Source organism: Protobothrops mucrosquamatus, unplaced genomic scaffold (genome assembly GCF_001527695.2).
Source record: "Protobothrops mucrosquamatus isolate PMUCROS unplaced genomic scaffold, P.Mucros_1.0 scaffold4433, whole genome shotgun sequence".
Taxonomy (NCBI): Eukaryota; Metazoa; Chordata; class Lepidosauria; order Squamata; family Viperidae; genus Protobothrops; species Protobothrops mucrosquamatus.
The window spans coordinates 59,653-87,644 of NW_015390345.1; the positions used below are offsets into that span (position 1 = coordinate 59,653).

At 46.6% G+C, this 27,992-nt stretch overlaps 1 protein-coding gene across 1 annotated transcript; it reads right to left on the reverse strand.

Annotated features, from left to right (window-relative positions):
• Positions 1–1,814: 1,814 nt before the first annotated feature.
• On the reverse strand, positions 1,815–26,929 carry ATP1A3 (ATPase Na+/K+ transporting subunit alpha 3). Its single transcript, XM_015828375.1, has 20 exons — positions 26,900–26,929; positions 25,325–25,459; positions 24,753–24,870; positions 23,736–24,004; positions 22,763–22,961; positions 22,262–22,371; positions 20,976–21,110; positions 17,150–17,342; positions 16,135–16,310; positions 15,201–15,337; positions 14,673–14,823; positions 13,197–13,365; positions 10,950–11,104; positions 8,946–9,069; positions 8,906–8,907; positions 7,997–8,089; positions 4,495–4,625; positions 3,318–3,419; positions 3,103–3,194; positions 1,815–1,843 (listed from the first exon to the last, which is right to left on the reverse strand). Exons 1-20 carry the CDS (start codon positions 26,927–26,929, stop codon positions 1,815–1,817), a joined length of 2,550 nt encoding a protein of 849 aa, XP_015683861.1.
• Positions 26,930–27,992: the final 1,063 nt, after the last annotated feature.

The window sequence follows — 27,992 nt, forward strand, 5'->3', positions numbered from 1 at the left end:
TTCCTGTTCCATCTTCCAGAGATTTGGAAGTTCTCTTCCAGCTCTCTGCTTTGATCCCGTGCAACCTGCAATTTTATGGCCTCAGTGCATCCCCTGCATTCTGCATTATGGGTAAATAGAGTCTCCCATCTCTTCTCTTTTCTTATTTTGCAACGGATAGGCACCCAAACGCCTGGCGTACACAATGAGGCAGGCCACATATCTCATATTAAATATTCCACTTCTTTAATTATTTGTTAAATCGGTTGGGTTGTTGTGGTGGTGGTTGATTGGTTTCACACGACGACACCGATCCCGAAAGGGGAAGGGGAGATGGGACAGAAAACACCCACCTGACATTTATGTCCCTGCTCCCCTCGCCTCCCACCTTACAAATAACATAAAGGTTGATGGGATGTGGGGTGGGACAGGCCCAGCGCGATCAAACCGGCCTTCAACCCACCAGGAGTGAGTGATGCCTTCCCTTCTGCCCCTCTGTTTAGAAGGGGGGTCTCTTTGGGGAAGGGGCTATGGCTGAAGTCGCAGGCTCAAGAAACAGGAGCGCGTCAGACCCAGGGGAGGGGGCAAAGTTAAGCACCAGTGGGAAGACAGCCCGAAACGTCACCCCCTCCCCTGGGTTACGGGCAAGCACCCGAAGGCCGTCGGGTCTCCGATGGCTGCGGACCCCTGGAGGGAAGGTGGTTTAAACTGCTGCCATGATGCTAGCAGAGCAAATGTACATGCACGAGAAAAGAAGTCCCACCCCGTTTCGGTTTTCATTTACACATCTACAGAGTCAGGCTGAAGGGTTAGGGCCACTGGGAGACTTGTGGACTTCAACTCCCAGAATTCCCCCAGCCAACGCATCCAATTCCGAGAGTGGAAGTCCTCCAACGGGGAATTGGCTGGGGAATTCTGGGCGTTGAAGTCCACAAGTCTCAAAATGGCCGAATCTGGAGATTCCCTGGCTTAAAGGGAAGAGGCATGAAAAAAAAAATCCCGCCGTTTTTCTTAGTCTAAAAACCGAACCGTTTCAGAGGACACCCGGGAACCTTTGCTGGACCCTGAAGCTAGTCACCCCTGACCTCTGTCGCTCCTCATTTGCACACAGGCAGACACACACAATCACCCCTAGACACCCACCCACACGCACACAGGGGAAAGGGGGGAGCACATTGGCACGGCTGAGGTGAGCGGGGGGTGAGGAGAGCAGGGAGTCAGCTCCCCTCAATCTAACATCGTACTAATGCTAACCAGGTCATACTCCTTCTTCTTCCTGCACTCACCCCCCAAAAACCCCCCATCCCTGTTTGGCTCTCATCTCCGAGGCAAGCTGTTTTTTCGAAGTGGCTGGTCCCTGCGTTCAATCCCAGCTCCGGAAGGGAATTTGAGTCTTGGAGTTAGAGGTTTTGCAGAGGTCAAGAAAGATCAACACATAAACACACACACCCCCCAGGATATTTTTTTCTCCCCCTCTCCCACACCTGGACCCTCTTCCCCAGCCTGCCTCTAGAAACCGAAGCAGAATTCGGCAGAGAGCAGAAGTGGCTGAGAGGTGGGATGGAGCTTGGGGGGGGGGTTTCCCCTCCCCTGTGTCCAGTCTGGGACATGCATGCAGGACAGGACAAGCCAGGTGTCCCATCTGGGGAGGGGGGCTGGGAAAAAGGGGTGGGGGTGGAGGGCTTGGTTGGTTGTTCCGCTGTCCCAGCATGTGATTCTGGTGTTGCAATCTCTCGTAGTCATGGGGGGGGGGGCAGGAGGGAGGACTAGTTTGGGAGGGTCAAGATTCCCCCCCACAGCAGGGGAGGCAACCAGCAGTGGACACAGGAAGAGATTCAGTAGTAGGTCTCTTTTTCCACCCATCCTGTAAAAAAAAACAAAACGAATATCCATTAGGCATTCATTACCAGATGGCCGTTTGTGTCTCCCCCCCCCCATTCCCTTTTCAAATAGGATCCAGAGCCCTCCTGTCTGTTTCGGTTGATCCTTATTTATACCCCGTCCCCCCCCCCACCTAGGTAAGATGATGAAATTGATGAAAATCATGATCAGCCAGTCAGGAAGAACGGGGGGAAATGGCTGAAGACATGGATCTCGGTTCTGCAAGGTGGATAAGAGGACCCCAATGTCTACCCGTAAAACAGAGCCTTGCGTTTGGAAAGTAAGGGAGGAGGAACGGAAAGAAAGAAGGAGAAGAGAGAAGAATGAGAGGAAGGGAAGAGAAAGGGGGGGAAAGATAAGAAAAGAAAAAGGGAGGGAGGGAGGAAGGAAGGAAAAAACAGAAAGAAAGAAAGAAAGAAAGAAAGAAAGAAAGAAAGAAAGAAAGAAAGAAAGAAAGAAAGAAAGAAAGAAAGAGAAAGAGAAAGAAAGAGGAAGGAAGGAAGGAACGAAAAAAGGAAAAGAAAGAAAAAGAGAAGAAAGAAAAGAAAAAGAAAGAAGAAAAAAGGAAGGAGGGAAGAAAGAAAGAAAAAGAAAGAAAAAAGAAAGAAGAAAGAAAAAGAAAGAAAGAAAAAGAAAGGAAGGAAGGAAAAAAGGAAAAGAGAAAAAGAGAAGAAAGAAAAGAGAAAAAAGAAAAGAAAAAGAAAGAAGAAAAAGGGAAAGGGGGAAGAAAGAAAGAAAGAAAGAAAGAAAGAGAAAGAAAAAAAGAAAGAAAAGAAAGAAAGAAAGAAAAAGAAAGGAAGGAAGGAAAAAAGGAAAAGAAAGAAAAAGAAAACAAAGAAAAGAGAAGAAAAAAAAGAGAAAAAGATGGAAGGAAGAAAGAAAGAAAGAAAGAAAGAGAAAGAAAGAAAAAGGAAAGAAAGAAAGAAAGAAAGAAAGAAAGAAAGAAAGAAAGAAAGAAAGAAAGAAAGAAAGAAAAAAAATGGAAAGGAAAGAACTCAAAGTGCATAGAGGACAATAAGGGAGAATTCATGAATTCCTCAAAGAAAAAACATGCTTTCCTTAGGGCTGTTTGCAAAATGGCCAATAAATGCAAAAATCTTGAACTAAAAATAGGAAGCCTTATTTTAAAGCCCCGGGATTGACAGCTTCTATTCTGTGGGCAGGAATGTCTCTGTAAACCTTGCACCCCATCCAGGCCCTCATAACTCCCCCCCAGCCATCTCTCCCGCCCCCCCCTCTCACCTCCTGGGTTACGACGCAATATGAGTTTACGGATTTCATCATACACAAAAATGAGGAAACTGTATGGAAAGGCGCAGAACCACCAGCTCGGCCTGGGGAGAGAATGTAGACATTCTGGATCAGAGTCCTGGATCAGAGGCCGCCCAGCCCTTCAGATGCCAACAAGTTGCCCCCACACACACAAAAAAACCCCAAAATAAAAAGCTGGTACTCACTTCAAAGGATACATTCTTAGGGCCACGTCCATACCGGGGCAGTAGGATAAGAAGGCGGCTAAGGCAGTCTCCTCAAAGAGGCCAAAAATGAGGATCTTGTTTCTGAGAAGTTGGGAGGAGAGATGGAGATGGAGGGAGGGAAGGAAGGACAGAGGGAGGGAGGGAGGGAAGGAGGGATGGACAGATGGAGGGGTGGAAGGAAAGATAGATGGAGAGGTAGAGGAAGAAAGGGATAGATGGAGATGGATGGAGAGGAAATGGATGTATAGAGATAGAGAGAGGGAAGGAGGGAGGGAGAGAGGGAAGGAAGGAGGGATGGACAGATGGAAGGGTCAAAAGAAAGTTAGAGGGGAAGGTAAAGGAAGAAATGGATGAGGGTAGAGAGATAGATGGAGAGGAAATGGATAGATGGAGATGGATGCATGGAGAGAGAAAGATATCAGATGAATAGACAGATGGAGTGATGGACAGAGAGAGAGGTGGAAGGAAAGAGATGGAGAGGTAGAGGAAGAAATGGATGGAGGTAGAGAGATGGATGGAGAGGAAATGGATGTATGGAGATAGAGAGAGGGAAGGAAGGAGGGATGGACAGATGGAGGGGTGAAAGGAAAGTTAGAGGGGGAGGTAGAGGAAGAAATGGATGGGGGTAGAGAAATAGATAGAGAGGAAATGGATAGATGGAGATGGATGGATGGATGGATGGATGGATGGATGGATGGATGGATGGATGGATGGATGGACAGATGGAGAAGTGAAAGGAAAAATAGATGGGGAGGTAGAGGAAGAAATGGATGGAGGTAGAGAGATGGATGGAGAGGAGATGGATGGATGGATGGAAAGAGAAAGATATCAGATGAATAGACAGATGGATAGATGGAGTGATGGACAGAGAGAGGACGACAGATGGATGGTTGCATGGATGGATGGACAGACGGATGGATTGATAGGTGGTGAAAGGGAAAAAACAACAACATCAGCACTTACACACGCTCTGAATCATTGCTACTCAGACCTAACCACCATCATCAAAGGACCCGAACGGGCCATTCCTCCCTTTCAGCGTCCTATTTTCCTTGCAGATAATGGCTGTGTTTCCACAATTTCTCTTCTTGGTTGGTTCCAAGCGGGAGCTTATGCCCTTTTCCTTGGCAAACGGGAAACCCAGCAGCCAGCCTACCTCATGCCTTGCTGGAAGACGGAATTCCTTCGGGTTTTGCAAATGATCAAGTCAGCCCACTGCACCACCACGATGCTGACGAAGAAGGCGGTGTGACACGTGAACTCCACCACTTTGCGTTGCTCGTAGGTCTAGGAGGAAAACAGCGGGGAATCAAAGGCCCGCACCCTCTCCCAGAATTTTCTTCCTTCCCGGCACAGCAACCTGCTCTCTCGGTTCAAGATTAGACTCTTGGTGGGGGTGCAAGGAGGACACGGAAGTTCCTGCTTTCTCCCTTTCTCCTACCCTAAATCAGGGCTTTTCAACCTTTTCACCCATTGTACCACTTTTAGGATAGGGCAACATCCGAGTACCACCAGTCGCCTAGCAAGGGGTCAAAAACTTGATGACCAAAAAAAAAAAAGAGGAAAAAAGTGATGAAGTACAGGTAGTCCTCGACTTACAACAGTTCGCTTAGTGACTGTTCGAAGTTACAATGGCACTGAAAAAAGTGCCCCCCAAGCCACAGCCGAGCAAGACGCCTGCCTGCCCGCCCGGCCGCACTCTTCCTCCTGTCCGAGGTTTTCATTGTTGTGAGCATTTCTGTTGAGGATTGGCAGCGGGGGTGGGGTGGGGGTGTTTGGTTTGTATTCCCCCCCACGTCTGCTGGTTGGTTGCAGCAGGTTTTGGTCACTTCACATGACCCTGGGACACTGTGACCGTCATAAATATGAATCAGTTGCCAAGCATCTGAATGTAAATCACAAGACCCTGGAGAGGCTGCAACATTCCAGCTGATCGGCGCTTCTTCTGGGCTCAGCAGAAGCACCAGGATCAGCGCCGAGCTCCANCTGGAGCCTGGCGCTGATCCTGGCGCTTCTGCTGAGCTCTGACAGCCCCGAAGAAGCGCCGATCAGCTGGAAAGCGGCACTGATCCTGGCGCTTCCGCTGAGCCCTGACAGCCCTGCAGCTCCAGCCGTCTCTCGCTCAGGCTTGTGCGGTGCTGCCACCGGTTCAGCTAATTCCCCTCCCCCGCTACCACTTTTCTAGGATGGTCGCGTACCACCTGCCAGGTGCCAATGTACCACAGGTGGTACCCGTACCACTGGTTGAAAAGCCCTGCCCTAGACCCACTCCCCATACTGTGCAATAGCTGCTACAATTCTGCTGTTAATTCAGCCAAGGCTCAGTTCCAAATTAATCTGAGTGATGTTGGCAAGATCTCTCAATCACCAAGCTGGAGCAAGGATAAAGTAAGCAAACTACAGTTTAGGGCCTCACAGTTTGAAGGAGCCCCTCAGAATTTGGAGTCTTAGTGGACGAGCACTTAAATATGAGCCAGTAGGGTGTTGTAGCTGCCAAAAAAGCCAACATAGTCCTAGGCTGCATTAACAGAGGGATAGAATAAAGATCACGTAAAGTGTTAGTACCGCTTTATAACACCTTGGTAAGACCACACTTGGAATATGGCACCCAGTTTTGAATGCCATGACATAAAGATGTTGAGACTCTGGAAAGAATGCAGAGAAGAGCAGCAAAGATGATCAGGGGACCGGAGGCTAAAATGTATGAAGAATGGTTGCAGGAATTTAGTTTAAAGAAAAGAAGGATTGGGAGGGACAGGATAGCAATGTTCCAATATCTCAGGGGCTGCCCCAAAGAAGAGGGAGTCAAGCTATTCTCCAAAACACCTGAAGGCAGGACAAGAAGCAAGGATGGAAACTGATCAAGCAACCTAGAACTAAGGAGAAATTTCATGACAGTGAGAACAATTAACCAGTGGAACGGCTTCCCTCCAGAAGTTGTGGGTGCTCCAACACTGGAGGTTTTTAAAAAGAGACCGGACAACCATTTGTCTGAAATGGTCTAGGGTTTCCCGCCTGAGCAGGGGGTTGGACTAGATGACCTCCAAGGTCCCTGTTCTGTAAATCTGTAAATTTCAGACTGTGATTCATTGATTGGGCTTTTATTATCGTTTATGACAATGCCCATTTTAATTCAGCCTTCCTCTATGGCTTAACGGCATCCTGATTAAATAAGATACGCTTTGTTTCTGCTGCTTTCGCATCTTTTGTGACGTGATGTGTCAAAGAGGGCTCTTCCTGGCCCGTCACGGGTTTGTTCTGCATCTGGGCAGCCTGCTTGCCAAGTTAGGCTCTCAGCTTCCTTCTCTTTTAGCGCTTGCCAAATACAGCATCTATCGCTTCCCGCAGCTTAAGGGCCTCGGGGTGTCTGAATCCAGCTCTCAAACTGGATCACCCTTCCAACAGTCAACACCCAGCAAATGATGGAGATCAAAAAACATATAAGGAACGGCTGCTGGAATTGGGTATGTCTAGTTTAACGAAGAGAAGGATGAGGGGGGACATGATAGCAGTGTTCCAATATCTCAGGGGCTGCCCCAAAGAAGAGGGAGTCAAGCTATTCTCCAAAGCACCTGAAGGCAGGACAAGGAGCAATGGGTGGAAACTAACCAAAGAGAGAAGCAACCTAGAACTAAGGAGAAACTTCCTGACAGTGAGAACAATTAACCAGTGGAACAACCTGCCTCCAGAAGCGGTGAATGCTCCAACACTGGAAGTTTTTAAGAAGAGACTGGACAGCCATTTGCCTGAAATGGTATAGGGTTTCCTGCCTGAGCAGGGGGTTGGACTAGATGACCTCCAAGGTCCCTTCCAACATCATCATCATCATCATCATCATCATCATCATCATTATTTAAAAGACACAGAAAATTAAAACAGATCTCTCTCTCTCTTTTCAACTAGCAACGCTCATTCTCAGCAAAAGACAGTGTCACAACACACTGGAAAATAGTGTCTTCAGAAGGTACAAATTCTAGATCCATTGCAATATCGCCCCTGCGAAGTAATATTTCCAGAAAACCAGTTAGGGCCAGAAATATACGCGATCAATTGCCGAAAATGAAATCAAGCACCAACGCATAAAGAGCGATCGGATTAATTTCTGCTATATAAAGGCAGAAATTGCTGGAGCAAGAACATCTAAAACACATCTAGTACCGCTTTATACAGGTAGTCCTTGACTTACGGCCACAATTGAGCCCCCAGTGTCTGCCGTTCAGTGAGACGTTTGTGAAGCGAATTTTGCACCATTTTACGACCATGTTGTTAAGTGGATCACTGCAGTCGGTTAAGTTGTTAAGCGAATCTGGCTTCCCCCCCCATGGACTTTGCTTGTCAAAAGGTCGTAAAAGGGGATCACGTGACCCCAGGACGCTGCAGCGGTCATAAATACGAGTCAGTTGCCAAGCCTCTGAATTCTGATCACGTGACCGTGGGGGAGGCTGCAACGGTCGTAACTGTGAAAAACGGTCCTAAGTCGCTTTTTTCAGTGGCCGTTGTAACTTCGAACGGCCACTAAATGAACGGTGGTAAAGCGAGGACGACCTGTCCAGTCTTGTTCAAACAAAACTGACGCTAAGCAGGGGCTGGATCTCAAGCCTTCCTTTCGGTAAGCGATCCAGATGGCTACCTCGGTTGTCCGACTTGCCTCTACTTACCCACTGCTGCCCATATGAGTCTTCCAGGTCGTTGACTGACCGGTCGTCCCAATTAAGACGGATGCCAACCAGGACGGAGGGCAGGAACCCGTTCTCAGCCAAGATCACAAAGTAGGAGAAGAACCCGCCCAGCGCCTGAATCATGCCTGAAAAAGAAATTTGTGAGCGTTGAAGGAAATCCTTTCTCAACCTCGGACAACTTTCAGGTGCATGGGCTTCAACTCCCAGAATCCCCTAGCCAGCTGTGCAAAATGGTGTATCGTACTTGGATGAGCGACAACGCAGTATTTCTGAATTACCGTTAACTAAAATATCGTTATTACTACTGTATTCCTGTCTAATTAAGCTAGGCCTATAGCCATTATAGTAATAGTGCTATAATAGCTATAGCAAAGCCCTATAAAAGCCCAATAAAATAATAATATAATGCTCTATGAAATGTCCTATAATGCCCCATAGCAATGAACTATAACAGTGATGGCGAACCTTTTAGAGACCGAGTGCCCAAACTGCAACCCAAAACCCACTTATGCATCGTCGGGTGCCGGGTGGGTGTGGCCCATTGGGTGGGCGTGGCTGCGGCGGTAACGACAGACTGGGTGGGACTAAAAAGTTCAATCAATCAATTCCAACTTTGCAAGATCTTTTTTTTTTCCCACGAGAAGTTGAAATTGACTGATTGAACCTTTTTTTTTTTTTTTGCACATGGCGACGGAGGCCTAAAGCAAAAAGGTTTTATAAAACCCAGCTGAAGGCCTAGGACTGGGGTGACGGTGCGCATGCATGCCCACAGAGAGGGCTCTGAGTGCTGCCTCTGGCACCCGTGCCATAGGTTCGCCACCACTGCCCTATAAAGATCCCTTTACTAGGACAAGGCTGACCTTGTCCCGTCCATCTCCTAAAGTCGACCTCTGAGCTTATCCCTCCTGGCTGCTGGCACCTCACTCACCAATCTGCCCGTAGGCCATACTGATGAGCCGTTCATTCACCAGCTTGTCAGTCCTGGGGTTTCGGGGCTGACGTTTCATGATGTCGCTCTCAGCTGCTTCGTAAGCCAAGGAGATGGCAGGCACCTAGAAGGAAAACCAAGAGTGGAGAATTGTACAGTTGGCTAGAGCAGAGGTCCCCAACCTTTTGGGCACCAGGGACCGCTTCCGTGGAGAGAGGTTTTTCTGCAGACGGAAGGGGACGTGGTTTCATGTACTGCCTACATCCGCAGAAGGGCTTTGCTTGTTTGTGTGGACCGGTTTGTGGCATGTCGTGGCCCGGTGATGGTCCATGGACCAGGACAAGAAGCAACGGATGGAAACTAATCAAGGAGAGAAGCAACCTAGAACTAAGGAGAAACTTCCTGACAGTTAGAACAATTAACCAGTGGAACAACCTGCCTCCAGAAGTGGTGAGTGCTCCAACACTGGAAGTTTTTAAGAAGAGACTGGACAGCCATTTGTCCGAAATGGTATAGGGTTTCCTGCCTGAGCAGGAGGTTAGACTAGATGACCTCCAAGGTCCCTTCCAACTTTATTATGATTGTTGTTGTTGTTGTTGTTGTCCTACTTCTGCAAGAAATATGATTCTGTGCCTGTTTCCTGCTTGACCTGTAAATATCAGTCAAATATTAGATGTATCTGCCCAATTCCACAAAAGGTAACAGGAAAATATTGTTGTAAGAATTATGGTTCCCAAAGTCCTTGAGGGATCAAAGGACTTAACAAGTGTGGGAAGGTGGTGAGAAGATACCTTGCATGGAATTTCATTGTGTAAGACAAGGTCTTTAAACTAGCCCACGTTTCCTATGTGCACAGAATTATGGTCATATTTCTTTATATCCCGCCTTTATCTTTTTTTATATAAATAACCCCAGGTGGGGAATATTCCTAATATTCTTTCCTCCTCCTACGTTCTCAACAACAACCCTGTGAGGTGGGCTGGGCTGGGCTGAGAGAGAAGGACTGGCCCAACGTCATCCAACCGACTTGCATGCTTAAAGTGGAACTAGAACTCACCGTCTCCTGGTGATTTGCTCAAAGTCACTCAGCTGTTTTTCAAACTTTAGATGGGACTAGAACTCACCATCTTCTGGTGATTTGGCCCAAAGTCACTCAACTGGCTTTCACGCCTAAAGCAGAACTAGAACTCACACTCTGTTGTGATTCCTCGCCAGCCAGTGGACCCGGCAGCTGAGTCTGAGGAATCAGAGGAGGAGGAGGAGGGGCCTGGAGTGACATCAGAGTCAGAGGAAGGCTCTGAGGAGCTCCAAGACTTAACAGTCGGACGAGGAGCCGGGCCCCTCTACTCGCGCTCAGGCTGAGGCAGAGCTGTGCTGGGAGCCTGAGTTGGACAGTGATGAAGAACAGCTGGGAGTTAGCCAGGATGCACGTAAACGCCGCAAGAGAAGCGAGTAGGACAGAGGAGTGCAATGGGGTGACTCCAAAGGCAAAGGAGAAGGCATTAGGAAGCCACAGTTTGGCTGAATTATAAAAGGGAAGGTGTGGGAGGTGCTGGTTGCTGAAGGTAGCCGTTTGTGTTGAGGATCGAGTTTCTGTGGACTGTGTTTGTTTGCCTTGGACACTGACTCAGGTCTGTGAAGAATAAAAGGGGTTGTGGTTTTTCCTACGGTTCCAGCCTGCTTGATTGGAAGACTGGTTTCTCCTTGTGAGCTTAACAAGGACTCACGTATGTTGGGACAGAACACACTGTCCCAGTTTCTAGCCTGGCGCCTTAAGCCCTAGACCAAACTGGTTTCATTTGCATCGGCTTCATTGGCACAGGGTTCTGTTCCTCCACCTCTTCAACCCCAAAATGATCCAGGCCAGGATCGGCTGCCCCTTGCCAAACAGGACCAAGCTCAGGTTTGGAATTCTGAGAATGGAGATCTCCCTTTGGCTGTGAAAAGGCTGGCAAAGTACAGGAGGACATGGATGGATCGATGGACGCAAGGGCGAGAACTCACCATGTCGGTGCCCAGGTCAATGCAAAGGATGGTGATGGTGCCCAGAGGCAGCGGGATGTTGGCCATGATGAAGAGCAGAAAGGGAGTAATCTCGGGGATGTTGCTGGTCAAGGTGTAGGCAATGGATTTCTTCAGGTTGTCAAAAATGAGGCGTCCTGGAGAAGGGGGAGACAAACGGGGAGAGAATGGGGCACACCTGGGGAGCACCAGCCAGATTTGTGCCCCGTTGCTACAAGCTTCTCCTCCTCTTCTTTTCCCCTCCCAGCATAGGGTTAGTAACTCTCGCCCCTTCCTCTTTCAGAGCTTAGAAAAGGGTCTCTGGGAAAAGAACAAGTACAGGAAGTCCTCGACTTACGACTGTAATTGAACCCTAGAATTTATGTTTCCGAAGTGAGATATTTTTTACGTGTGTTTCGCTTCTTTTTTTCAACGTTTCCTGCCCCGGTTGCTAAAACGAATCAATGCCGTTGTAAAGTGAGCAACACAGTTGTTAAGTGAATCCGGCTTCCCCATTGACTTTGCTCGATAGAAGGTGGCCAAAGGGGGTCACATGACCCTGGGACACTGTAACAGTCAGAAATATGGGTCGGTGGCCAAGTGTTTGAATTCCGATCATGTGACCCCGGGGACGCTGCAAAGGGTTGTAAGTGTGAAAAACATAAGTCACATTTTTTTTCAGGGCTGTTGTAACTATAGGAACTGTAGTCATAGAACTAGCTGTAGCTATAAGTTTGTTAGCAGGAAGTTTATAACACAGGTAGTCCTCGAATTACGACCGGTTGCTTAGCAACTGTTCAAAGTTACGGCCGACCTCCCCAAAGCTACTTATAACCCAGATTTGAAGTTCTGATGGCCGCCGCCACCACCACCCCATGTTCACGTGACCATATGTGGGATACTCGGCAACCAGCCCACATTTACGACCGTTTGCAGCACGAGTGTGATTTACAACATTTTAATGCACTAGTGTTTCATGTCTCCTCTTCCCCGTTGTCTCTCCGAGCTAAGAAGTCCTATAGCATCCCCTTAGGCCAAGGGTAGGCAACCTTGGCTCTTTTATGACTCGTGGACTTCAACGCCCAGAATTCCTGAGTCAGCCATGCTGAGGGGAAAGGGAGAGGTTTCCATGCTGAGCCATGCTGGCTCAGGAATTCTGGGAGTTGAAGTTCACCCATCTCCGAGTGGCCAAGGTTGAGAAATACAGGCCTAGGCCAGGGGTAGGCAACCTTGGCTCTTTTATGACTCGTGGACTTCAACGCCCAGAATTCCTGAGTCAGCCATGCTGAGGGGAAAGGGAGAGGTTTCCATGCTGAGCCATGCTGGCTCAGGAATTCTGGGAGTTGAAGTTCACCCATCTCCGAGTGGCCACGGTTGAGAAATACAGGCCTAGGCCAGGGGTAGGCAACCTTGGCTCTTTTATGACTGGTGGACTTCAACTCCCAGAATTCCTGAGCCAGCCATGCTGAGGGGAAAGGGAGAGGTTTCCATGCTGAGCCATACTGGCTCAGGAATTCTGGGAGTTGAAGTCCACCAGTCATAAAAGAGCCAAGGTTGCCTGCCCCTGCCTTATGGGCTCTGTTTCCATTAAGCAGACGCAGGGAAGAAGAGAAACAGCTTTTGCTGAAGGGCTGAGCTGATTTCTGGCAGACAAATTTTGAAATTAGACTGCAGAACCTGCCACTTCATGCTTATACATTGCTTGCTCCAGTCTACAGAGTGGGGTATGAGACCCATCGGCTGTGACGCTGGGTAGAATCCTTGCCCTGAATCCTGATGCTATTCAGGTAGTCCTCCACTCACAACAGTCCATTTAGCGACCGTTCGAAGTGGCAACGGCACCGAAAGAAATGACTTGTGACCGTTTTTCACACTTAACGACCGTTGTAGCATCCCATTGATTTACATTTGGATGCTTGACAACGGTCGCCGTGTCTCCTGGGGGGGTCACCTGATCCCCTTTTGCAACCTTCTCACAAGCAAAGTCAACGGGGAAGCCAGACTGACTAACAACAGTCTTACTAGTTTGACAACTGGGTTCACTTAACAAACGTGGCGAGGAAAATTGTAAAAGGGGGCAAAACTCATTTAGTGAATTTCTCTCGCTTAGCAACATAATTTCTGGGCTCAGTTGTGGTGGTAAGTCAAGGACTCCCAGAAATAAGACACTAACAGTAGCTACAACGGAGTTCTACCCCCCCGTCCGACTGTTTTAGAGGGAAGGGAAGCGATTTCTCTCCCTTTGCTGACCTTCTTCAACTCCAGTGACAATAGAGGCGAAGTTGTCGTCCAGAAGGATCATGTCGGCAGCTTGTTTAGAGACATCCGAGCCGGCAATGCCCATGGCCACTCCGATGTCGGCCTTTTTCAGGGCAGGGGAGTCGTTCACGCCGTCCCCAGTCACGGCCACAATGGCACCCTGGGGGGGGGGGAAGGAAGGCAGTGTCAGAAAGAGAGGACAGGTGCTGTTGCCAAAGAGGGTTGGGTGAAGATGAAAGGGATGGTCTGGAGGGAGGAAACAGCGGTAGGAAACAGGTGTGCTCAACCTACTCTAGGGCGTCTCATGGTTACCCTCGGAGAGCTGTATGCAACCAAAACTCATTTTAAGGTATGCTGAGTAATGTACATTTAAAGTGACAATAAAGTTTCTATTCTATTCCTATTCCTATTCCTATTCCTATTCCTATTCCTATTCCTATTCTATTCTGTAATCTATTCTATTCTATTCTGTCATCTATTCTATTTTATTCTTTCATTCTATTATTTCCTATTCTCTATTCTATTCTATTCTATTATTTTCTGTTCTATTCTATTTTCTATTCTATACTGTAATCTATTCTATTCTGTCATCTATTCTATTTTATTCTTTCATTCTATTCTTCCCTATTCCCTATTCTATTCTATTCTATTCTGTCATCTATTCTATTTTATTCTTTCATTCTATTCTATTCTATTCTATTCTATTTTCTGTTCTGTTCTATTCTATTCTATTTTCTATTCTATACTGTAATCTATTCTATTCTATTCTGTCATCTATTTTATTCTTTCATTCTATTCTTTCCTATTCTCTGTTCTGTTCTGTTCTGTTCTGTTCTGTTCTAGAAAGTGGCACAGACCTGACCTCCCCAAGACTCTCTGAAGCCCTATCTGATCTTTCCCAAGGGAATGCAATCAGTCTGGTGAGATTCTTGTAACGTAGGTGATTAGCAATAAAGTTTCCGCTTGAGATTCTTCACGAGTGCTTCGGGTTACTTGCCCCTGACATCAACCTTGCCAGCTATGTCCAGTGATAATGTCTCACTGCAGAGAACACTAGAGGTAGTTCTCGACTTACAAGAGTTCGTTTAGTGACTTCTCAAAGGAAGCAGCGGATGGAATCCGTAGGCTATTGGATGAGCGAAACCCTTCCCTCAGCCACTCAGTGTGTAAATCGATGCATTTTGTGTTGCCTATTTTTACATGTATCGCACTGTTCTGCCTTGAAAATCCTTCATTACCTAGATCAGGGATAGGCAACCTCGGCTCTTTTATGACTCATGGACTTCAACTCCCAGAATTCCTGAGTCAGCATAGCTGACTCAGGAATTGAAGTCCATGAGTCATAAAAGAGCCGAGGTTGCCTACCCCTGACCTAGATGAACTTCCTGCTAGCTGGAGAAGACAAATTTAATGGGATGAGATATGGACGCATGACATGGTTGGTTGGACATCCTTCTGAGTCTCTACCTGTCTTTGGCAGCCTTCCACAATGATGAGCTTCTGCTGCGGAGAAGTACGGGCAAAGACGATCTCAGTGTGATTCTGTAGGATTTCATCAATTTGATCTGTAGGCATGTCTTTCAAATCTGTCCCATGGATCACACAAGCCTTGGCGTCTCTAGGTAGACCAAAGATAGTAGACAGATGATCACCCCATGTGCAGATAAGAGTGTTAACTATGGGCTGTTATGCTTCATCATTTCAGTGTTGTTTTTGTTGTCTTTGTCTACCCTGCCTTTTTCTAAGAATGCCCAAGAACACAACTACATTTCAGCCTTTCATCGGGGCAAATGGCAACAGCCCTCTGAGAGATGCCAACTGTCTATTGAACTGCCACACAGGGTAATGGAGACATCACAACTAAATAAATATCTAATTGATACACAGAGAATAAAACCTAAATTCTGGAATTGTCTAAGTCAGGGATATGCAACCTTGCCAACTTTGAGACTTGTGTGGACTTCAATTCTCATCTCCCTCCTGCTGCCCCCTCACCTGGGATTGACCTGACTGACAGGAATATTTAGCCGGGCGGCGATGTCTTCCACAGTCTCATTGCCCTCAGAGATAATTCCAACACCTTTGGCGATGGCTTTAGCCGTGATAGGATGGTCACCTGTCACCATGATCACCTGTGGAGGAAAAAAAAACAGAGTTATCAAAGGAGTCCTGGGGAAGGTGAAGACTGTCCACTAGAGCAGAATGAGTTGTCCAGTCCAAAGGAAAAAAGTGATAAAGTACAGGTAGTCCTTGACTTACAACAGTTCGCTTAGTGACTGTTCGAAGTTACAATGGCACTGAAAAAAGTGCCCCCCAAGCCACAGCCGAGCAAGACACCTGCCTGCCCGCCCGGCCGTGCTCTTCTTCCTGTCCGAGGTTTTCATTGTTGTGAGCATTTCTGTTGAGGATTGGCAGCGGGAGTGGGTGGGGGGTGTTTGGTTTTTATTCCCCCCATCTGCTGGGTGGTTACAGCAGGTTTCGGTCACTTCACATGACCCTGGGACACTGTGACCGTCATAAATATGAATCAGTTGCCAAGCATCTGAATGTAAATCATAAGACCCTGGAGATGCTGCAACATTCCAGCTGATCGGCGCTTCGTCTGGGCTCAGCAGAAGCACCAGGATCAGTGCCGAGCTCCAGCTGGAGCCTGGCGCTGATCCTGGCGCTTCCACTGAGCCCTGATAGCCCCGAAGAAGCGCCAATCAGCTGGAAAGCAGCACTGATCCCGGCGCTTCCGCTGAGCCCTGCAGCTGCAGCCGTCTCTCGCTCAGGCTTGTGCGGTGCTGCCACCGGTTCAGCTAATTCCCCTCCCCCACTACCACTTTTCTAGGATGGTCGCGTACCACCTGCCAGGTGCCAATGTACCACAGGTGGTACTCGTACCACTGGTTGAAAAGCCCTGTTCTAGACTGTCCAGTTGCTTTACCTTGATGCCAGCGCTTCGGCATTTCCCCACAGCATCGGGCACTGCAGCACGGGGTGGGTCAATCATGGACATGAGTCCCACAAAGCAGAGGTTATCGATGGAAAAGTTGACATCATCACAGTCAAAGGCGAACCCTTTGGGATATTGCTCTTCAGGCAAGTAGTAGTGGCAGAAACCTGGAAGGACAAAAAGGGAAAGTTTGACCTGGAAACCTGGATAGCCAAATCCTAGCCAATGATTTTGCTTGTATCTTAGAGGCTACGGGACACCCCAATGTAAGGTAAGCCATTCAGGACTGGCTCTGAGATAACACTCTAGGCCAGGGGTAGGCAACCTTGGCTCTTTTATGACTCGTGGACTTCAACTCCCAGAATTCCTGAGCCAGCACGCCTCCGCATGGAAACCTCTCCCTTTCTCCTCAGCACAGCTGGCTCAGGAATTCTGGGAGTTGAAGTCCACGAGTCATAAAAGAGCCAAGGTTGCCTACCCCTGCTCTAGGCCAGTGTTTCACAATCTTGGCAGAACGAAGATGTGTGGACTTCAACTCCCAGAATTCCCCAGCCAGTATGGCTGTTGCTGAATACTCTGAGAACCGAACTCCACCTGTCTGCTGCGTAACCAGGTTGCGAAAGGCTGCACTAAGTCATGAACCACGGCTTATAAAGCCACAAGAACTTGATTCGCACAACCCTGTAAGCCACAACCAAACTTCATTAAAGCTGGTCAGGTTGTTACAGAATCCCTGAGCACAGCTTAATGCCCCTTTCAATTAAGCATCCTTCCCTAACTAGAGACTGTTGTCCCCTACCTATCTTGAAACATCTGGATTCTGAAATGATATCTAAGTTTCTACAGAGGGTATCTGACTTCTTGCTGGCTTTTTTCTTTAAAAAAAAACACACACAACTTATTGACTTTTCCAAGATGTTGTATGACATCTAGGCCTTCTGCCCGTTGGTGTCTTGCCTTCTTTCGTCCTTCCACAACCCAACATCCTCTCCCCAGCCGTTCCTACCAAGCACCCTTTCTCCAAGTCCTCCGAGTTCCAAGTAAGCGTTCTGGAACGCTTCTTTCAGTTCTTCATCGAGAGGCTGTTCTTTGCCTTGGAACAGAATGGTGGAGCATCGGTCCAGGATGCGCTCGGGGGCCCCCTTCATCACCAGCAGGTAGCGGTTATCGTTGGGGTCCTCGACCTCATGAATCGAAAGCTGCAACGGGAGCAGAAGACCCGATCTTTCAGGAACCAAAAGAGCACTCCCAGATTACAACAGCGGAGGCCACTGTCAACGCTGCTAACGTTGGATGTTCTTGCTTTGGCAACAGATGGAGATGCAGCCTTTTCCCTTCTTATACTTTACTCTTAGAATTAGATGATAATGGTGAAGGGGGAAGAATGTGATGGGAGTTAGTTAGACATACAATATTGTAATAAGAGCTGATAAAGCATGGCGGAATAGCGAATTGGGCGGAAAGCCAGCATTTCAAACTAATTGGAGAATGTGATTTATGACTGTTAGTTGTAGGAGGGAATTGTGCTTTGATCTATGTGCTGAAGGGAGGGGAAGTCAGATTTTGGCTTCGCCAATGTACCGTGCCGAAGCTACGCTGTCTCGATTAAAGATTCTTTAAGGTAAACAATGCCTCAAAGTTCTTTGAAGAGTTTCATCTTTCGGAACCATGACAGCCACTGCATGCCAGACATTGCTCATGGAGTGCAATGCAGAATGACAAAAGTTTGGATTGCTTGGGGTCCTTGGTGCTCTCTGAGCTTGGTGGCTTTCCTGCAATGCACTGATGATGCTCCCTAGTTTGCTAATGAAACGTCTGCAAGAACACCACCAAGCTCAGAGAGCACCAAGGACCCCATAGTTCAGAGCTACAAATACTCTCTTCGAAAGTCTGCATGGTACGTCACAACCATCTTGATTTGTTTTACTGTGCTCTAGAAGAAACCAACGTTACATCGGTGTCCCAAAGCTGCTTTGTCAAAAGGCAACTGGACTTCCTTTGTTTTCTCTCCTGAAAAACTGTTTCCGCTTCTCATCCAAGGAGCACCTTTGGATGGCCAGATCTTAACCAAGGATCTTGCTTGAATCTTAGAGCTACACGAAGCTACTCTTCATGATCTGAAGATGCTTCTTGGATGCGAAGCAAAACATCTTCAAGAGACAAAACAAAGTCCCGTTGCCTTTTGAATAAGTACTGTGGGAAGTCAGCCCCCCCCCCCCAAAGAAAGAAATATTTTTGGAAATATTTAAAAGGCAGAATATATTTCCCTAAAGGATTTTAAAAGCCCCCAAGTCTCTCTGTCCCAAACAGAAACCAAGTCTGCAGAATTGCACATGTGATAATCTTGTCAGAAAGACTGGAGTCAGGAAACTGGGATTAGGAAGAAAGATCCCTAGAATCAACACACCAAAAATCTAAGAGTCATCAGCCCCAGCCCCAGGGAAGCAGGATATGACCCATGGGACATAATAGGATTAATCCACCACCATCAGAATACCAGAAAGGCACACTCAGACTCAGGTCAAAGTTCATGCCACAGGAACAACTCCAAACAAAAGGCTCCAGAGGGTATAAAAACCCACTCCCTACATGGGCTCGCTCTCTTTTCTTCCAGAGCCGTCTTCCTGTCTGGCTCTCCTCTTCAATAAACTGCAACCTTCTTTCTAAAGCAGTCGCCATGCTGTTTATTCCCGGCTTGGACTGAACCATGATGAAGACTTTTCCCTCAACAGTACCTTTGGGACAACCATGACCTGGATGATTGAGAATCTCTATAAACATTACATCAACCATCAGATGTTAGCCAAGCTCCATCATTTTTGGACCTAGGCAACAATAACAGCAATGCATATCAACATGACATAGGAGCACCACTCCTTCTGTCTCTGGAAATGATTTGCCAATTTTATTCCAGGTCATAGCACACTGAGAATCCTAGCTAATCCTTGCCATATGTCGGCAGAAAAATTGGGGATTAAAGCTGATGGGCTGAGATTCCCAGAATGTGGAGACTGCGTTGGCTGTACAATTTCAGAACAGAGAACCATCAGTAGGATGGTTCTGATACACAAACTGGCCAGATATACGTTTCCTGATAAATGACTTCATCCAAGCTTCCAAATTATGCCTTTTTCTCCTTTTTCTGTATGTGGTGGTTGTTCTTTTTCTTTAAAAACAAAAATGATTGGGGAATTTAAATTAGAATAGTTCTAATCACTACTTACGATTAATTCGAGAGTTCTAATTACTACAGGTGGTCCTCAACGTACGAACTACAATTGAGCCCAAATTTTCTGTTGCTAAGTGAGACATTTGTTAAGTGAGTTTTGCCCCATTTTGTGCATGTTAAGTGAATGTTGTTAAGTGAATCACTGCAGTTGTTAAGTTAGTAACACAGTTGTTAATTGAATCTGCCTTCCTCATGGACTTTGTCAGAAGGTCACAAAAGATGACCACATGACCACAGGACACTGCAGACATCATAAATATGAGTCGGTTGCCAAGTATCTGAATTTTGATCACGTGACCGTGCTGCAAAGGTCATACACCTGAAAACTGATCATAAATGACTTTTTTCAGTGCCATTGTAATTTTGAAAAGTCACTAAATGAACTGTTGTAAGCCGAGGACTATCTGTACATACTATTGGTTCTAAACTTCTAAACTAAATTACCGGTAGTCCTAAATAGTTCTAATTACTATCAGTTCTTTAGTTTTTTTTGATGTAAGAAACTAGATAATGTTGGAAATCAAAATATATTTTCAATGTGAGCTAAGTCTAAAAATGCCATCTTCAGAGGGTTTTTTTTTTAAATGGTGTTGCTTAATACCCTGAGGACAACATTAATAATAATAATAATAATAATAATAATAATAATAATAATAATAATAATAATAATAATAATAATAATAATTATTATTATTATTATTATTATTAATAATAATAATAATAATAATAATAATAATAATAATAATAATAATAATAATAATAATAATAATAATAATAATAATAATAATAATAAAAATAAAAATAAAAATAAAGTTGGAAGGGACCTTGGAGGTCATCGAGTCCAACCTCCTGCTCAGGCAGCAGGAAACCCTACACCATTTCAGACAGATGGCTGTCCAGTCTCTTCTTAAAAACTTCCAGTGTTGGAGCATTCACCGCTTCTGGAGGCAGGTTGTTCCACTGGTTAATTGTTCTAACTGTCAGGAAGTTTCTCCTTAGTTCTAGGTTGCTTCTCTCCTTGATGAGTTTCCATCCGTTGCTTCTTGTCCTGCGCTCAGGCGCTTTGGAGAATAGCCTGACTTAGTTTTGCTGATTAGTTTTGCTTTCAATTCAAGAAGAACTTCTGTTTACATCAAAGGTGTTCAATCTTGGCAACTTTAAGACTTGTGGACTTCGACTCCCAGAATTCCCCAGCCAGTTAGGCTGACTAGGAATTCTGGGAGTGGAAGTCCACAGGTCGTAAAATTGCCAAGATGGGACACCCCTGGTTTATATTTATTTATTTATTTATTTATTAAATTTATATACCGCCCTATCTCCCTTACGGGACTCAGGGCAGTGAACAGGCGGTACTAAAAACCACGATAATAAATAAATAGTTTCTGTTCTAAAATCGAATTAAATAACAGGCCTGTTCTAAAAACACACCCATACAAAAACCCCCACTGAAACATAATCAAACTACGCCAGGCCGGCCGCACGGAATAGATGGACCTTCAGGGATCGGCGAAAAAGGCGCAGGTCCGCAACTGTACGTATAAAAGGACACCCAATTCTAGAGTTACAGTAGATGCCTCTTTGAGGGACACTCAAGAATCCGTACCTGGTATTTGTTGGTGGAGTTAAAGGGAATTTCTGCCACTTTTTTGTTCTTCTCCCTCATCAGCTTCACAGATCCAGACGAAAGCTCGATACATTTCAACAGGGCTGACTCAGAAGCATCTCCTGCTACGTCACGCTTGGGGGTAAAAGAGGATTATTTCAGTTTCCTGTGTTTGGACATGCAGCCTGACCTTCTCTCCCCATTGCTACCACTCACCGTCACCTCACTGTCCTAATGATGGAGCTAACGACATTCATAAATGTAGGACAGTGGTTCTCAACCTTTTTAATGCCGCGACCCAACTGGTCGTAAGTCGAGGACTAAACCGGTCGTAAGTCGAGGACTAAACCGGTCGTAAGTCGAGGACTAAACCGGTCGTAAGTCGAGGACTACCCAACCGGTCGTAAGTCGAGGACTTTCCCTGCCCGGGAGCGCCACGCATGCGTGGTTCCGCCCCCTGCGCCGGCTGAGGCGTAGCTGGCAAGCGGCAGAGACGGAGCAGGCCGACCACCAGCTGGCCCAGCCCAAGGGAGATAAGGCACCCGCTGGAAAAGGGAAAAAAAATGGCGGACAAAAAAAATGGCGGACAAAAAAAATAGCGGACAGCCTTGCTTGGCGACCCCCGTGAAATGGTCGATCGACCCCAAATGGGGTCCCGACCCACAGGTTGAGAACCACTGATGTAGGAAGTGGTGCCACAGGAGAAGATAGGCTGCTAGATTAGGTGGGTTCAAAAAAGTCCAGTACAATTGCTGCAGGACAGATCTATCAGAGGCTACCGGATTTGATGATCAGGTGGATTCCAGGCATGGAGACAGTCTACTTCTCTATATAGACGCAGTGTTTCTCAACCTTGACAATTTTAAGGCATGTGGACTTCAACTCCCAGAATTCCACAGCCAGCATTGCTGGCTGTGGAATTCTGGGAGTTGAAGTCCACATGCCTTAAAATTGTCAAGGTTGAGAAACACTGATATAGAGTATATGTGAGCAACAACAGATGCCTTGATCTCCTCCTACTGGTGGGCTTCCTAGATGCAGCTGGTGGGCCACCATGTAAGATGGAATGCTGGTTAATTGGGCCTAGCCCTGATCCAGCAAGCTGATTCTCAGGTTCTCGTAGTTCATCCCACGGTATAGAAATTAAAACTCTTTCCCTTATACCTGACCTTCAACCTTCCCATCTTCACCTGTCCTTATCTCCAGCACAAAGCATTCTCAATTTTCTAGATGCTGCTAGGGCCCAGCTGCTGAGTCCTCACAAGGAGTGGCTCTCCTCTGCTCACCTTGAGGATGGGCACGTTCTCTTGACCCCCCTTGAAGACAGCTCGGTTGCAAAGCCCAGCAACATGAGACAAAGCCAGCCAGGTGGGGGAGCTCTTATCAAAGGCCGTGCCTGCAATTAAAAAATAAAGGATGCTGGTGAGGGGGGAAGTTCTAGGTTAAGAAGGGACGTCTCTTGAACTGTAGGCCTGGGAGAAAAAGGAGAATTGGGTGAGGGAGAAAGAGTAAGGGAGAATGGGTCCTATCTTGAACAAGAGAAAGATGGAATTCAATTTCAATCAAGGTTCTAGATCAGCCTTGCTCAGTCGGTTACACACAATTCTCACCATGCAAGCAAAACTGGGAGCATCTGGGGTGGATCTAGAGCTGAGTTAGAGATCCCAAGAAGACAGGAACCCCCCCCCCCCAGCTTCTATTCTTTCACCCTATGAAGAGGTCCTCTGTCAACTCTTCTTAAGGCAAAATAGGAAAAGGATATTCTCTTTCCCCATAATAATCCTCACCAGATTGATCCTCAGTGGTATCGGCCTCATGGATCTGGTTGTCGAACCACATGTGGGCAACAGTCATTCGGTTCTGAGTCAGGGTCCCTGTCTTGTCTGAGCAGATGGTGGAGGTGGAGCCCAGGGTCTCCACCGCTTCCAAGTTCTTCACCAAGCAGTTCTTACGAGCCATGCGTTTGGCGGTCAAGGTCAGACACACCTAAATGGGGGGAATGAAACTTAGCGGTGGGCTGAAGGAAAGGACCCCTACCAGAGATACCCAATCTGGCATTTTCCTTGAAACTCAAGAGTGTTCCAATATCTAAGGGCTCCCCACAAAGAAGACGGGGTCAACCTATTTTCCAAAGCACCAGAAGGCAGGACAAGAAGCAACGGATGGAGACTAATCAAGGAGAGAAGCAACTTAGAATGAAGGAGGAATTTCCTGGCAGTGAGAACAATTAAATCAGCAGAAGGACTTGCCTCCAGAAGTTGTGGGTGCTCCAACACTGGAGATTTTTAAGAAGACATTGGACAACCATTTCTCTGAAATGGTGTAGGGTTTCCTGCTTGAGCAGGAGGTTGGACTAGAAGACCTCCTAGATATTATTCTTCAAAAAGGGAGCCCAACATCACACCATTTCTTTCTAATAGAATATTAGAATATTATCATCACCAGCTTTGGGAAGCCAAGATAAGATATCAACACAGGTGTTTTTTTTTACAGATATAGCAGAATAGCAGAATTGGAAGGGACTTTGAAGGTCTTCTAGTTCAACCCCCTGCTCAAGCAGGAAATCCTATACCATTTCAGACAAATAGCTGTCCAGTCTCTTCTTAAAAACCTCCAATGATGGAGCACCCACAACTTCCCCTGATTAATTGTTCTCGCTGTCAGGAAATTCCTCCTTAGTTCCAGGTTGCTTCTCTCCTTGATCAGTTTCCATCCATTTTCTCTAGGAAGTTCTTTGGCGATCCCTGGTCAGGTACTTACTGTGACTGTAGCCAAGAGTCCTTCAGGGACATTGGCCACGATGATGCCAATGAGGAAAATGACAGCTTCTAGCCAGGAGTAGCCCAAAATGAGAGAGAGGACGAAGAAGGAGACCCCCAGAAAAACAGCCACCCCTGTGATCAGCTGGATGAAGTGCTCAATCTCCCGAGCAATGGGGGTCTTGCCAACTTCCAGACCTGAAGCCAAGGTGGCAATTCGACCCATCACTGTCCGGTCACCAGTGGCAATGATAACTCCACGTGCTGTGCCTGGTGGGAGACGAGACAAATCCATGGGCATGCAGTCTCTCTCCGATTTTCTGCAAGTCTAACAACTTCCAGATCGGGTGTGACCATAGCTCCTAGAATTCCCAGCTAACTTGACCATTCTGACTAGAAATCCTGGACATTGTAGTCTCAGCCCAGGTTGGCGATCTCTGCTGTAGATTTGTGTTGGAGGTTCACTGCTGGTAGCCATATTTAAACCAACTTCGGAACTGCTGTTTGATAACAGAACTGTAACTTACAAATCTCCCTGGCTTCCTTGAGGAGAGACACAAACCGTTAAGCTAATTTAGGTCGAGAGTTTAGGTTTCAAAGCACCAGGGAAATAAAAAAATCCAGGCAGTTCAAATAGGTACAAAGATTTATTGCAAGCTTAAGCTCTCTATAAGAATCCGAACTACTAACGGTCAAAGCAAATTGGCGGTAGATAAGAATCAACGGAATTCAAGGTGGGCTGGACTTAGATCTCTTGTTGTCATGAAGAGACTGATGACGCGTTTGACCCCACCTCCCTTGGGCTTAGTCTGGTCCTCTCCTACATCAACTAAGCCCTTACTAAATTACTCTAGATTTCTCTCTAGCAATCCTTCTCATAGATTAAGGCAGACATATGCCCAGCAGCCACAAAGCCTGTGTTAATGTGTTCTCTTAAATCAGTGTTTTTTTCAAATTAGGCCACTTTAAGATGTCTAGACCAACTGGAAGCTCATTTTAACCCAAACTCAAGCCCTACCTTCCACGCAGTTGGTAGAGAAAAAAGTGATATTCCGGGTCTCAAGTGGATTGTCGTGGGTACAATCTGGAGAACGGGTCTGAGGCTCAGATTCACCGGTCAGGGAGGAGTTATCCACCTAGAGAGAAAACGCCGCACCATGTCAATTCGTCTAGAAAGGTTTGCAGTTAAAATTATCCTGGTTTCATCTCAAATTTGGCAGGTCAACAAACTGACAGATCTGGTAGCGTAATCGTCGCAACTCATTTAAAAGGACAGATGGTTTTTGCATGTTACGTAAGTCTGGGAAAGCCGATCACTTTTGTGACAAGGATCCAAATTCATTCTTCTTCCACTTCTCCGGCGCTGCTCCACGTGGAACAAAAGAAACAGGGAAACCCGAGCTGCAAGGTTGTTTAGTGATACGACTTGCACAACGCTTGGTAATCTGATCTCTCCGCTTAGATTTGGTTAATGGGAGAGAACAGTTGGTAAAGGACAGGACGAATTGCTCTAATTCCCAGTGGCTTGATAGTTCCTTCCAGAGCTGTAAGGAACAACAGCTGAAGGAGTCTATTAAGATTGTCACCAACCTTGCAACCGTGGGCGGAGATGATCCTCAGGTCAGCTGGGACTCTGTCTCCTCCTTTCACCTCTACCAGATCCCCAACCACCACGTCCTCAGCGTTGAGTTGCATCTTCTCGCCTTCTCTGATCACCAGGGCTTGCTTTGAAAGGAAAAGCAAACTCAGTTACATTAATAAATATTCTGGATTCTCAGTCAGGTGCTGACACGTGTTCCCATAAATCATTTCTTCTTAAATCTATCGTTTTCCAAATTCATTGGCCGTGCAACACTCACACTGCCTAGGAATGTACATTGGGAGACCCAACATGTCTGGAGGTAGCCAAGTTGTCTCCAGGAGAGAACATGGTGTTATTCTTGTTATTATTATCTAACACACACGCAGCTCTTGCAAAGTGGTCCCCAAAGATGCTTTTTCATGAGGCAACTGGACTTTCTTGTTTTTCTTTGAAGACTTTGAAGAACTCCCCACCATCCAGTCAGAGCTGAAGAAGCTTCTTGGGTGAGAAGCAAAAGGTCTTCAAAGAAAAACAAGGAAGTCCAGTTGCCTCATGAGGACTGAGAATCTCCATAGACATTTAGCTCTTGCAAAGGTTTCATATCCGATCTCATAAACCCATGATTCTAAACAGTTGTGTTCACTCAACAGACTTAACCAGACAATTAATGAAACCCCTTTTTGACATCGTACAATAGACTGAATCCTAAATTAATTTAATGGTCTGGGTTCACACAACACACACCGGAAAAACGAGGTTAAAAATAAACTCAGCGTGGCACCTTACATCGCCCATTCCTTCTCACAAAATCCTCCGAAGTGGATCATAATGTCTGCTCCCATTTTACAAATAGATGAGCTGAAAGATACTATCAATGACAATAATACCTATACCAGGGGTAGGCCACCTTGGCTCTTTTATGACTCGTGGACTTCAACTCCCAGAATTCCTGAGCCAGCATGGCTCAGCTTGGAAACCTCTCCCTTTCCCCTCAGCATGGCTGGCTCAGGAATTCTGGGAGTTGAAGTCCACGAGTCATAAAAGAGCCAAGGTTGCCTACCCCTGACCTATACCTTACCTATAAAGATGGCTTGGGCCTAGCTTTATGGGAAATTTGAATACAGGTAGTCCTCAACTTACAACAGTTCATTTAGTGACCGTTCCAAGTTACAACAGCACTGAAAAAAGTGACTTAAGGCCGTTTTTCACACTTACGACCGTTGCGGCATCCCCAGGATCACGTGATCAAAATTCAGACGCTCGGCAACTGACTCAGATTATGAAGGTTTGCAGCATGCCGGGATCACGTGATCCCCTTTTGCGACCTTCTGACAAGCCAGGTCAATGGGAGGGGGGAATCCACTTTCATTTAACAACTATGCTACTAACTTTAACTACTAAACTGTAGCGATTCACTTACCAACCGTGGCAAGAAACGTCATAAAATGGGGCAGCATTCACTTAACAAATGTTAAGTGGACAACAGAGCCACAGAAAGTTGGAGGGCTCCATTGCGATTGTTAAGTCGATGACTGTCTACAAGTCGTGTCAATATAAAAGAGAATTTGTGAGGTGTGTCCTACCTGGGGCACCATATTCTTGAAGGATTCCATAATCTTGGAGCTTTTGGCCTCTTGATAGTAGGAGAAGCAGCCAGTAATGATGACAACTGCAGCCAAGACAATACCCAAGTACAGCTGTCCCAAGAGAAGAGGCAAGAAAGATTGGGTCACCAGAGGGATCCCCCTTCTTCGTTCCTCCCACAGGGACACCCTCCAAACAAGTCATCCCACCAAAACTCACATTGTCTCCAGCGGGATCCTCCTCGGTTCCCGCCTGGATGCCGTAGGCCAGGAAGCAGAGTATGGCACCGATCCACAAGAGGATGGAGAAACCTCCGAAGAGCTGGCGACAGAACTTGACCCATTCTGGAGTGGTTGGGGGTGGAGTGAGAGCATTGGGGCCATCACGGGCCAGGATCTCTTGGGCTTTGCTGTGGGTCAGACCCTGATGGGCAGAGAGAAAGGAGGGATGAAACCATCTCTGCATCCCTATGGGGGACATGATAGCAGTATTCCAGTATTTGAGAGGCTGCCACAAGGAGGAGGGGGGCAATTTATTTTCCAAAGCACCAGAAGGCAACACAAAAAACAATAGATGGAAACTAATCAAGGAGAGAAGCAACCTGGAATTAAGGAGAAACTTCCTAACAGGGAGGACAATTAACCAGTGGAACGGCTTGCCTTCAGATGTTGTGGGTACTCCATCACTGGAGGCTTTTAAGAAGAGACTGGACAGCCACCTGTCTGAAATGGTGTAGGACAGGTTCTCCTGTTTGAGCAGAGGGTTGGATTAGAAGACCTTCAAGGTCCCTTCCAACTCTATTTTGATTGAAAGTTTATTCAGTCAACGATTACACGGGTTCCCTAAAGGTTCTCTATCTGCTGGTCAACTGATTTCCTCCACCAGCTAGGTCATGGTGCTATGGAGCCTCCAGGCAGATGTTCAACCTATCTCCAGTCCTTGAGGAACAGAAGAAAAGCTCACTAGCCTTGGTGTGGAATGTCCTCACCTGCACACAATCGGTGTTGTATTTCCGGCAGACTTCTTCGATGGACATTTTGTGCTCCGTCTGAAAGACATTGCAAAAAGGGGGATGCTTAGGAGGACCTTCTG

Excerpts from the sequence above, each read along its gene's own strand:
- ATP1A3 (XM_015828375.1), bottom strand. The coding sequence starts at position 26,929 with ATGGAATCCTTCAAGAATATGGTGCCCCAG. Across the intron at positions 24,005-24,752 it reads CTCTACCAACTGCGTGGAAG|GCACAGCACGTGGAGTTATC; the intron begins GTAGGGCTTGAG and ends GTCTCCCACCAG. Across the intron at positions 9,070-10,949 it reads TTGACCTGGGCACCGACATG|GTGCCTGCCATCTCCTTGGC; the intron begins GTGAGTTCTCGC and ends TTTTCCTTCTAG.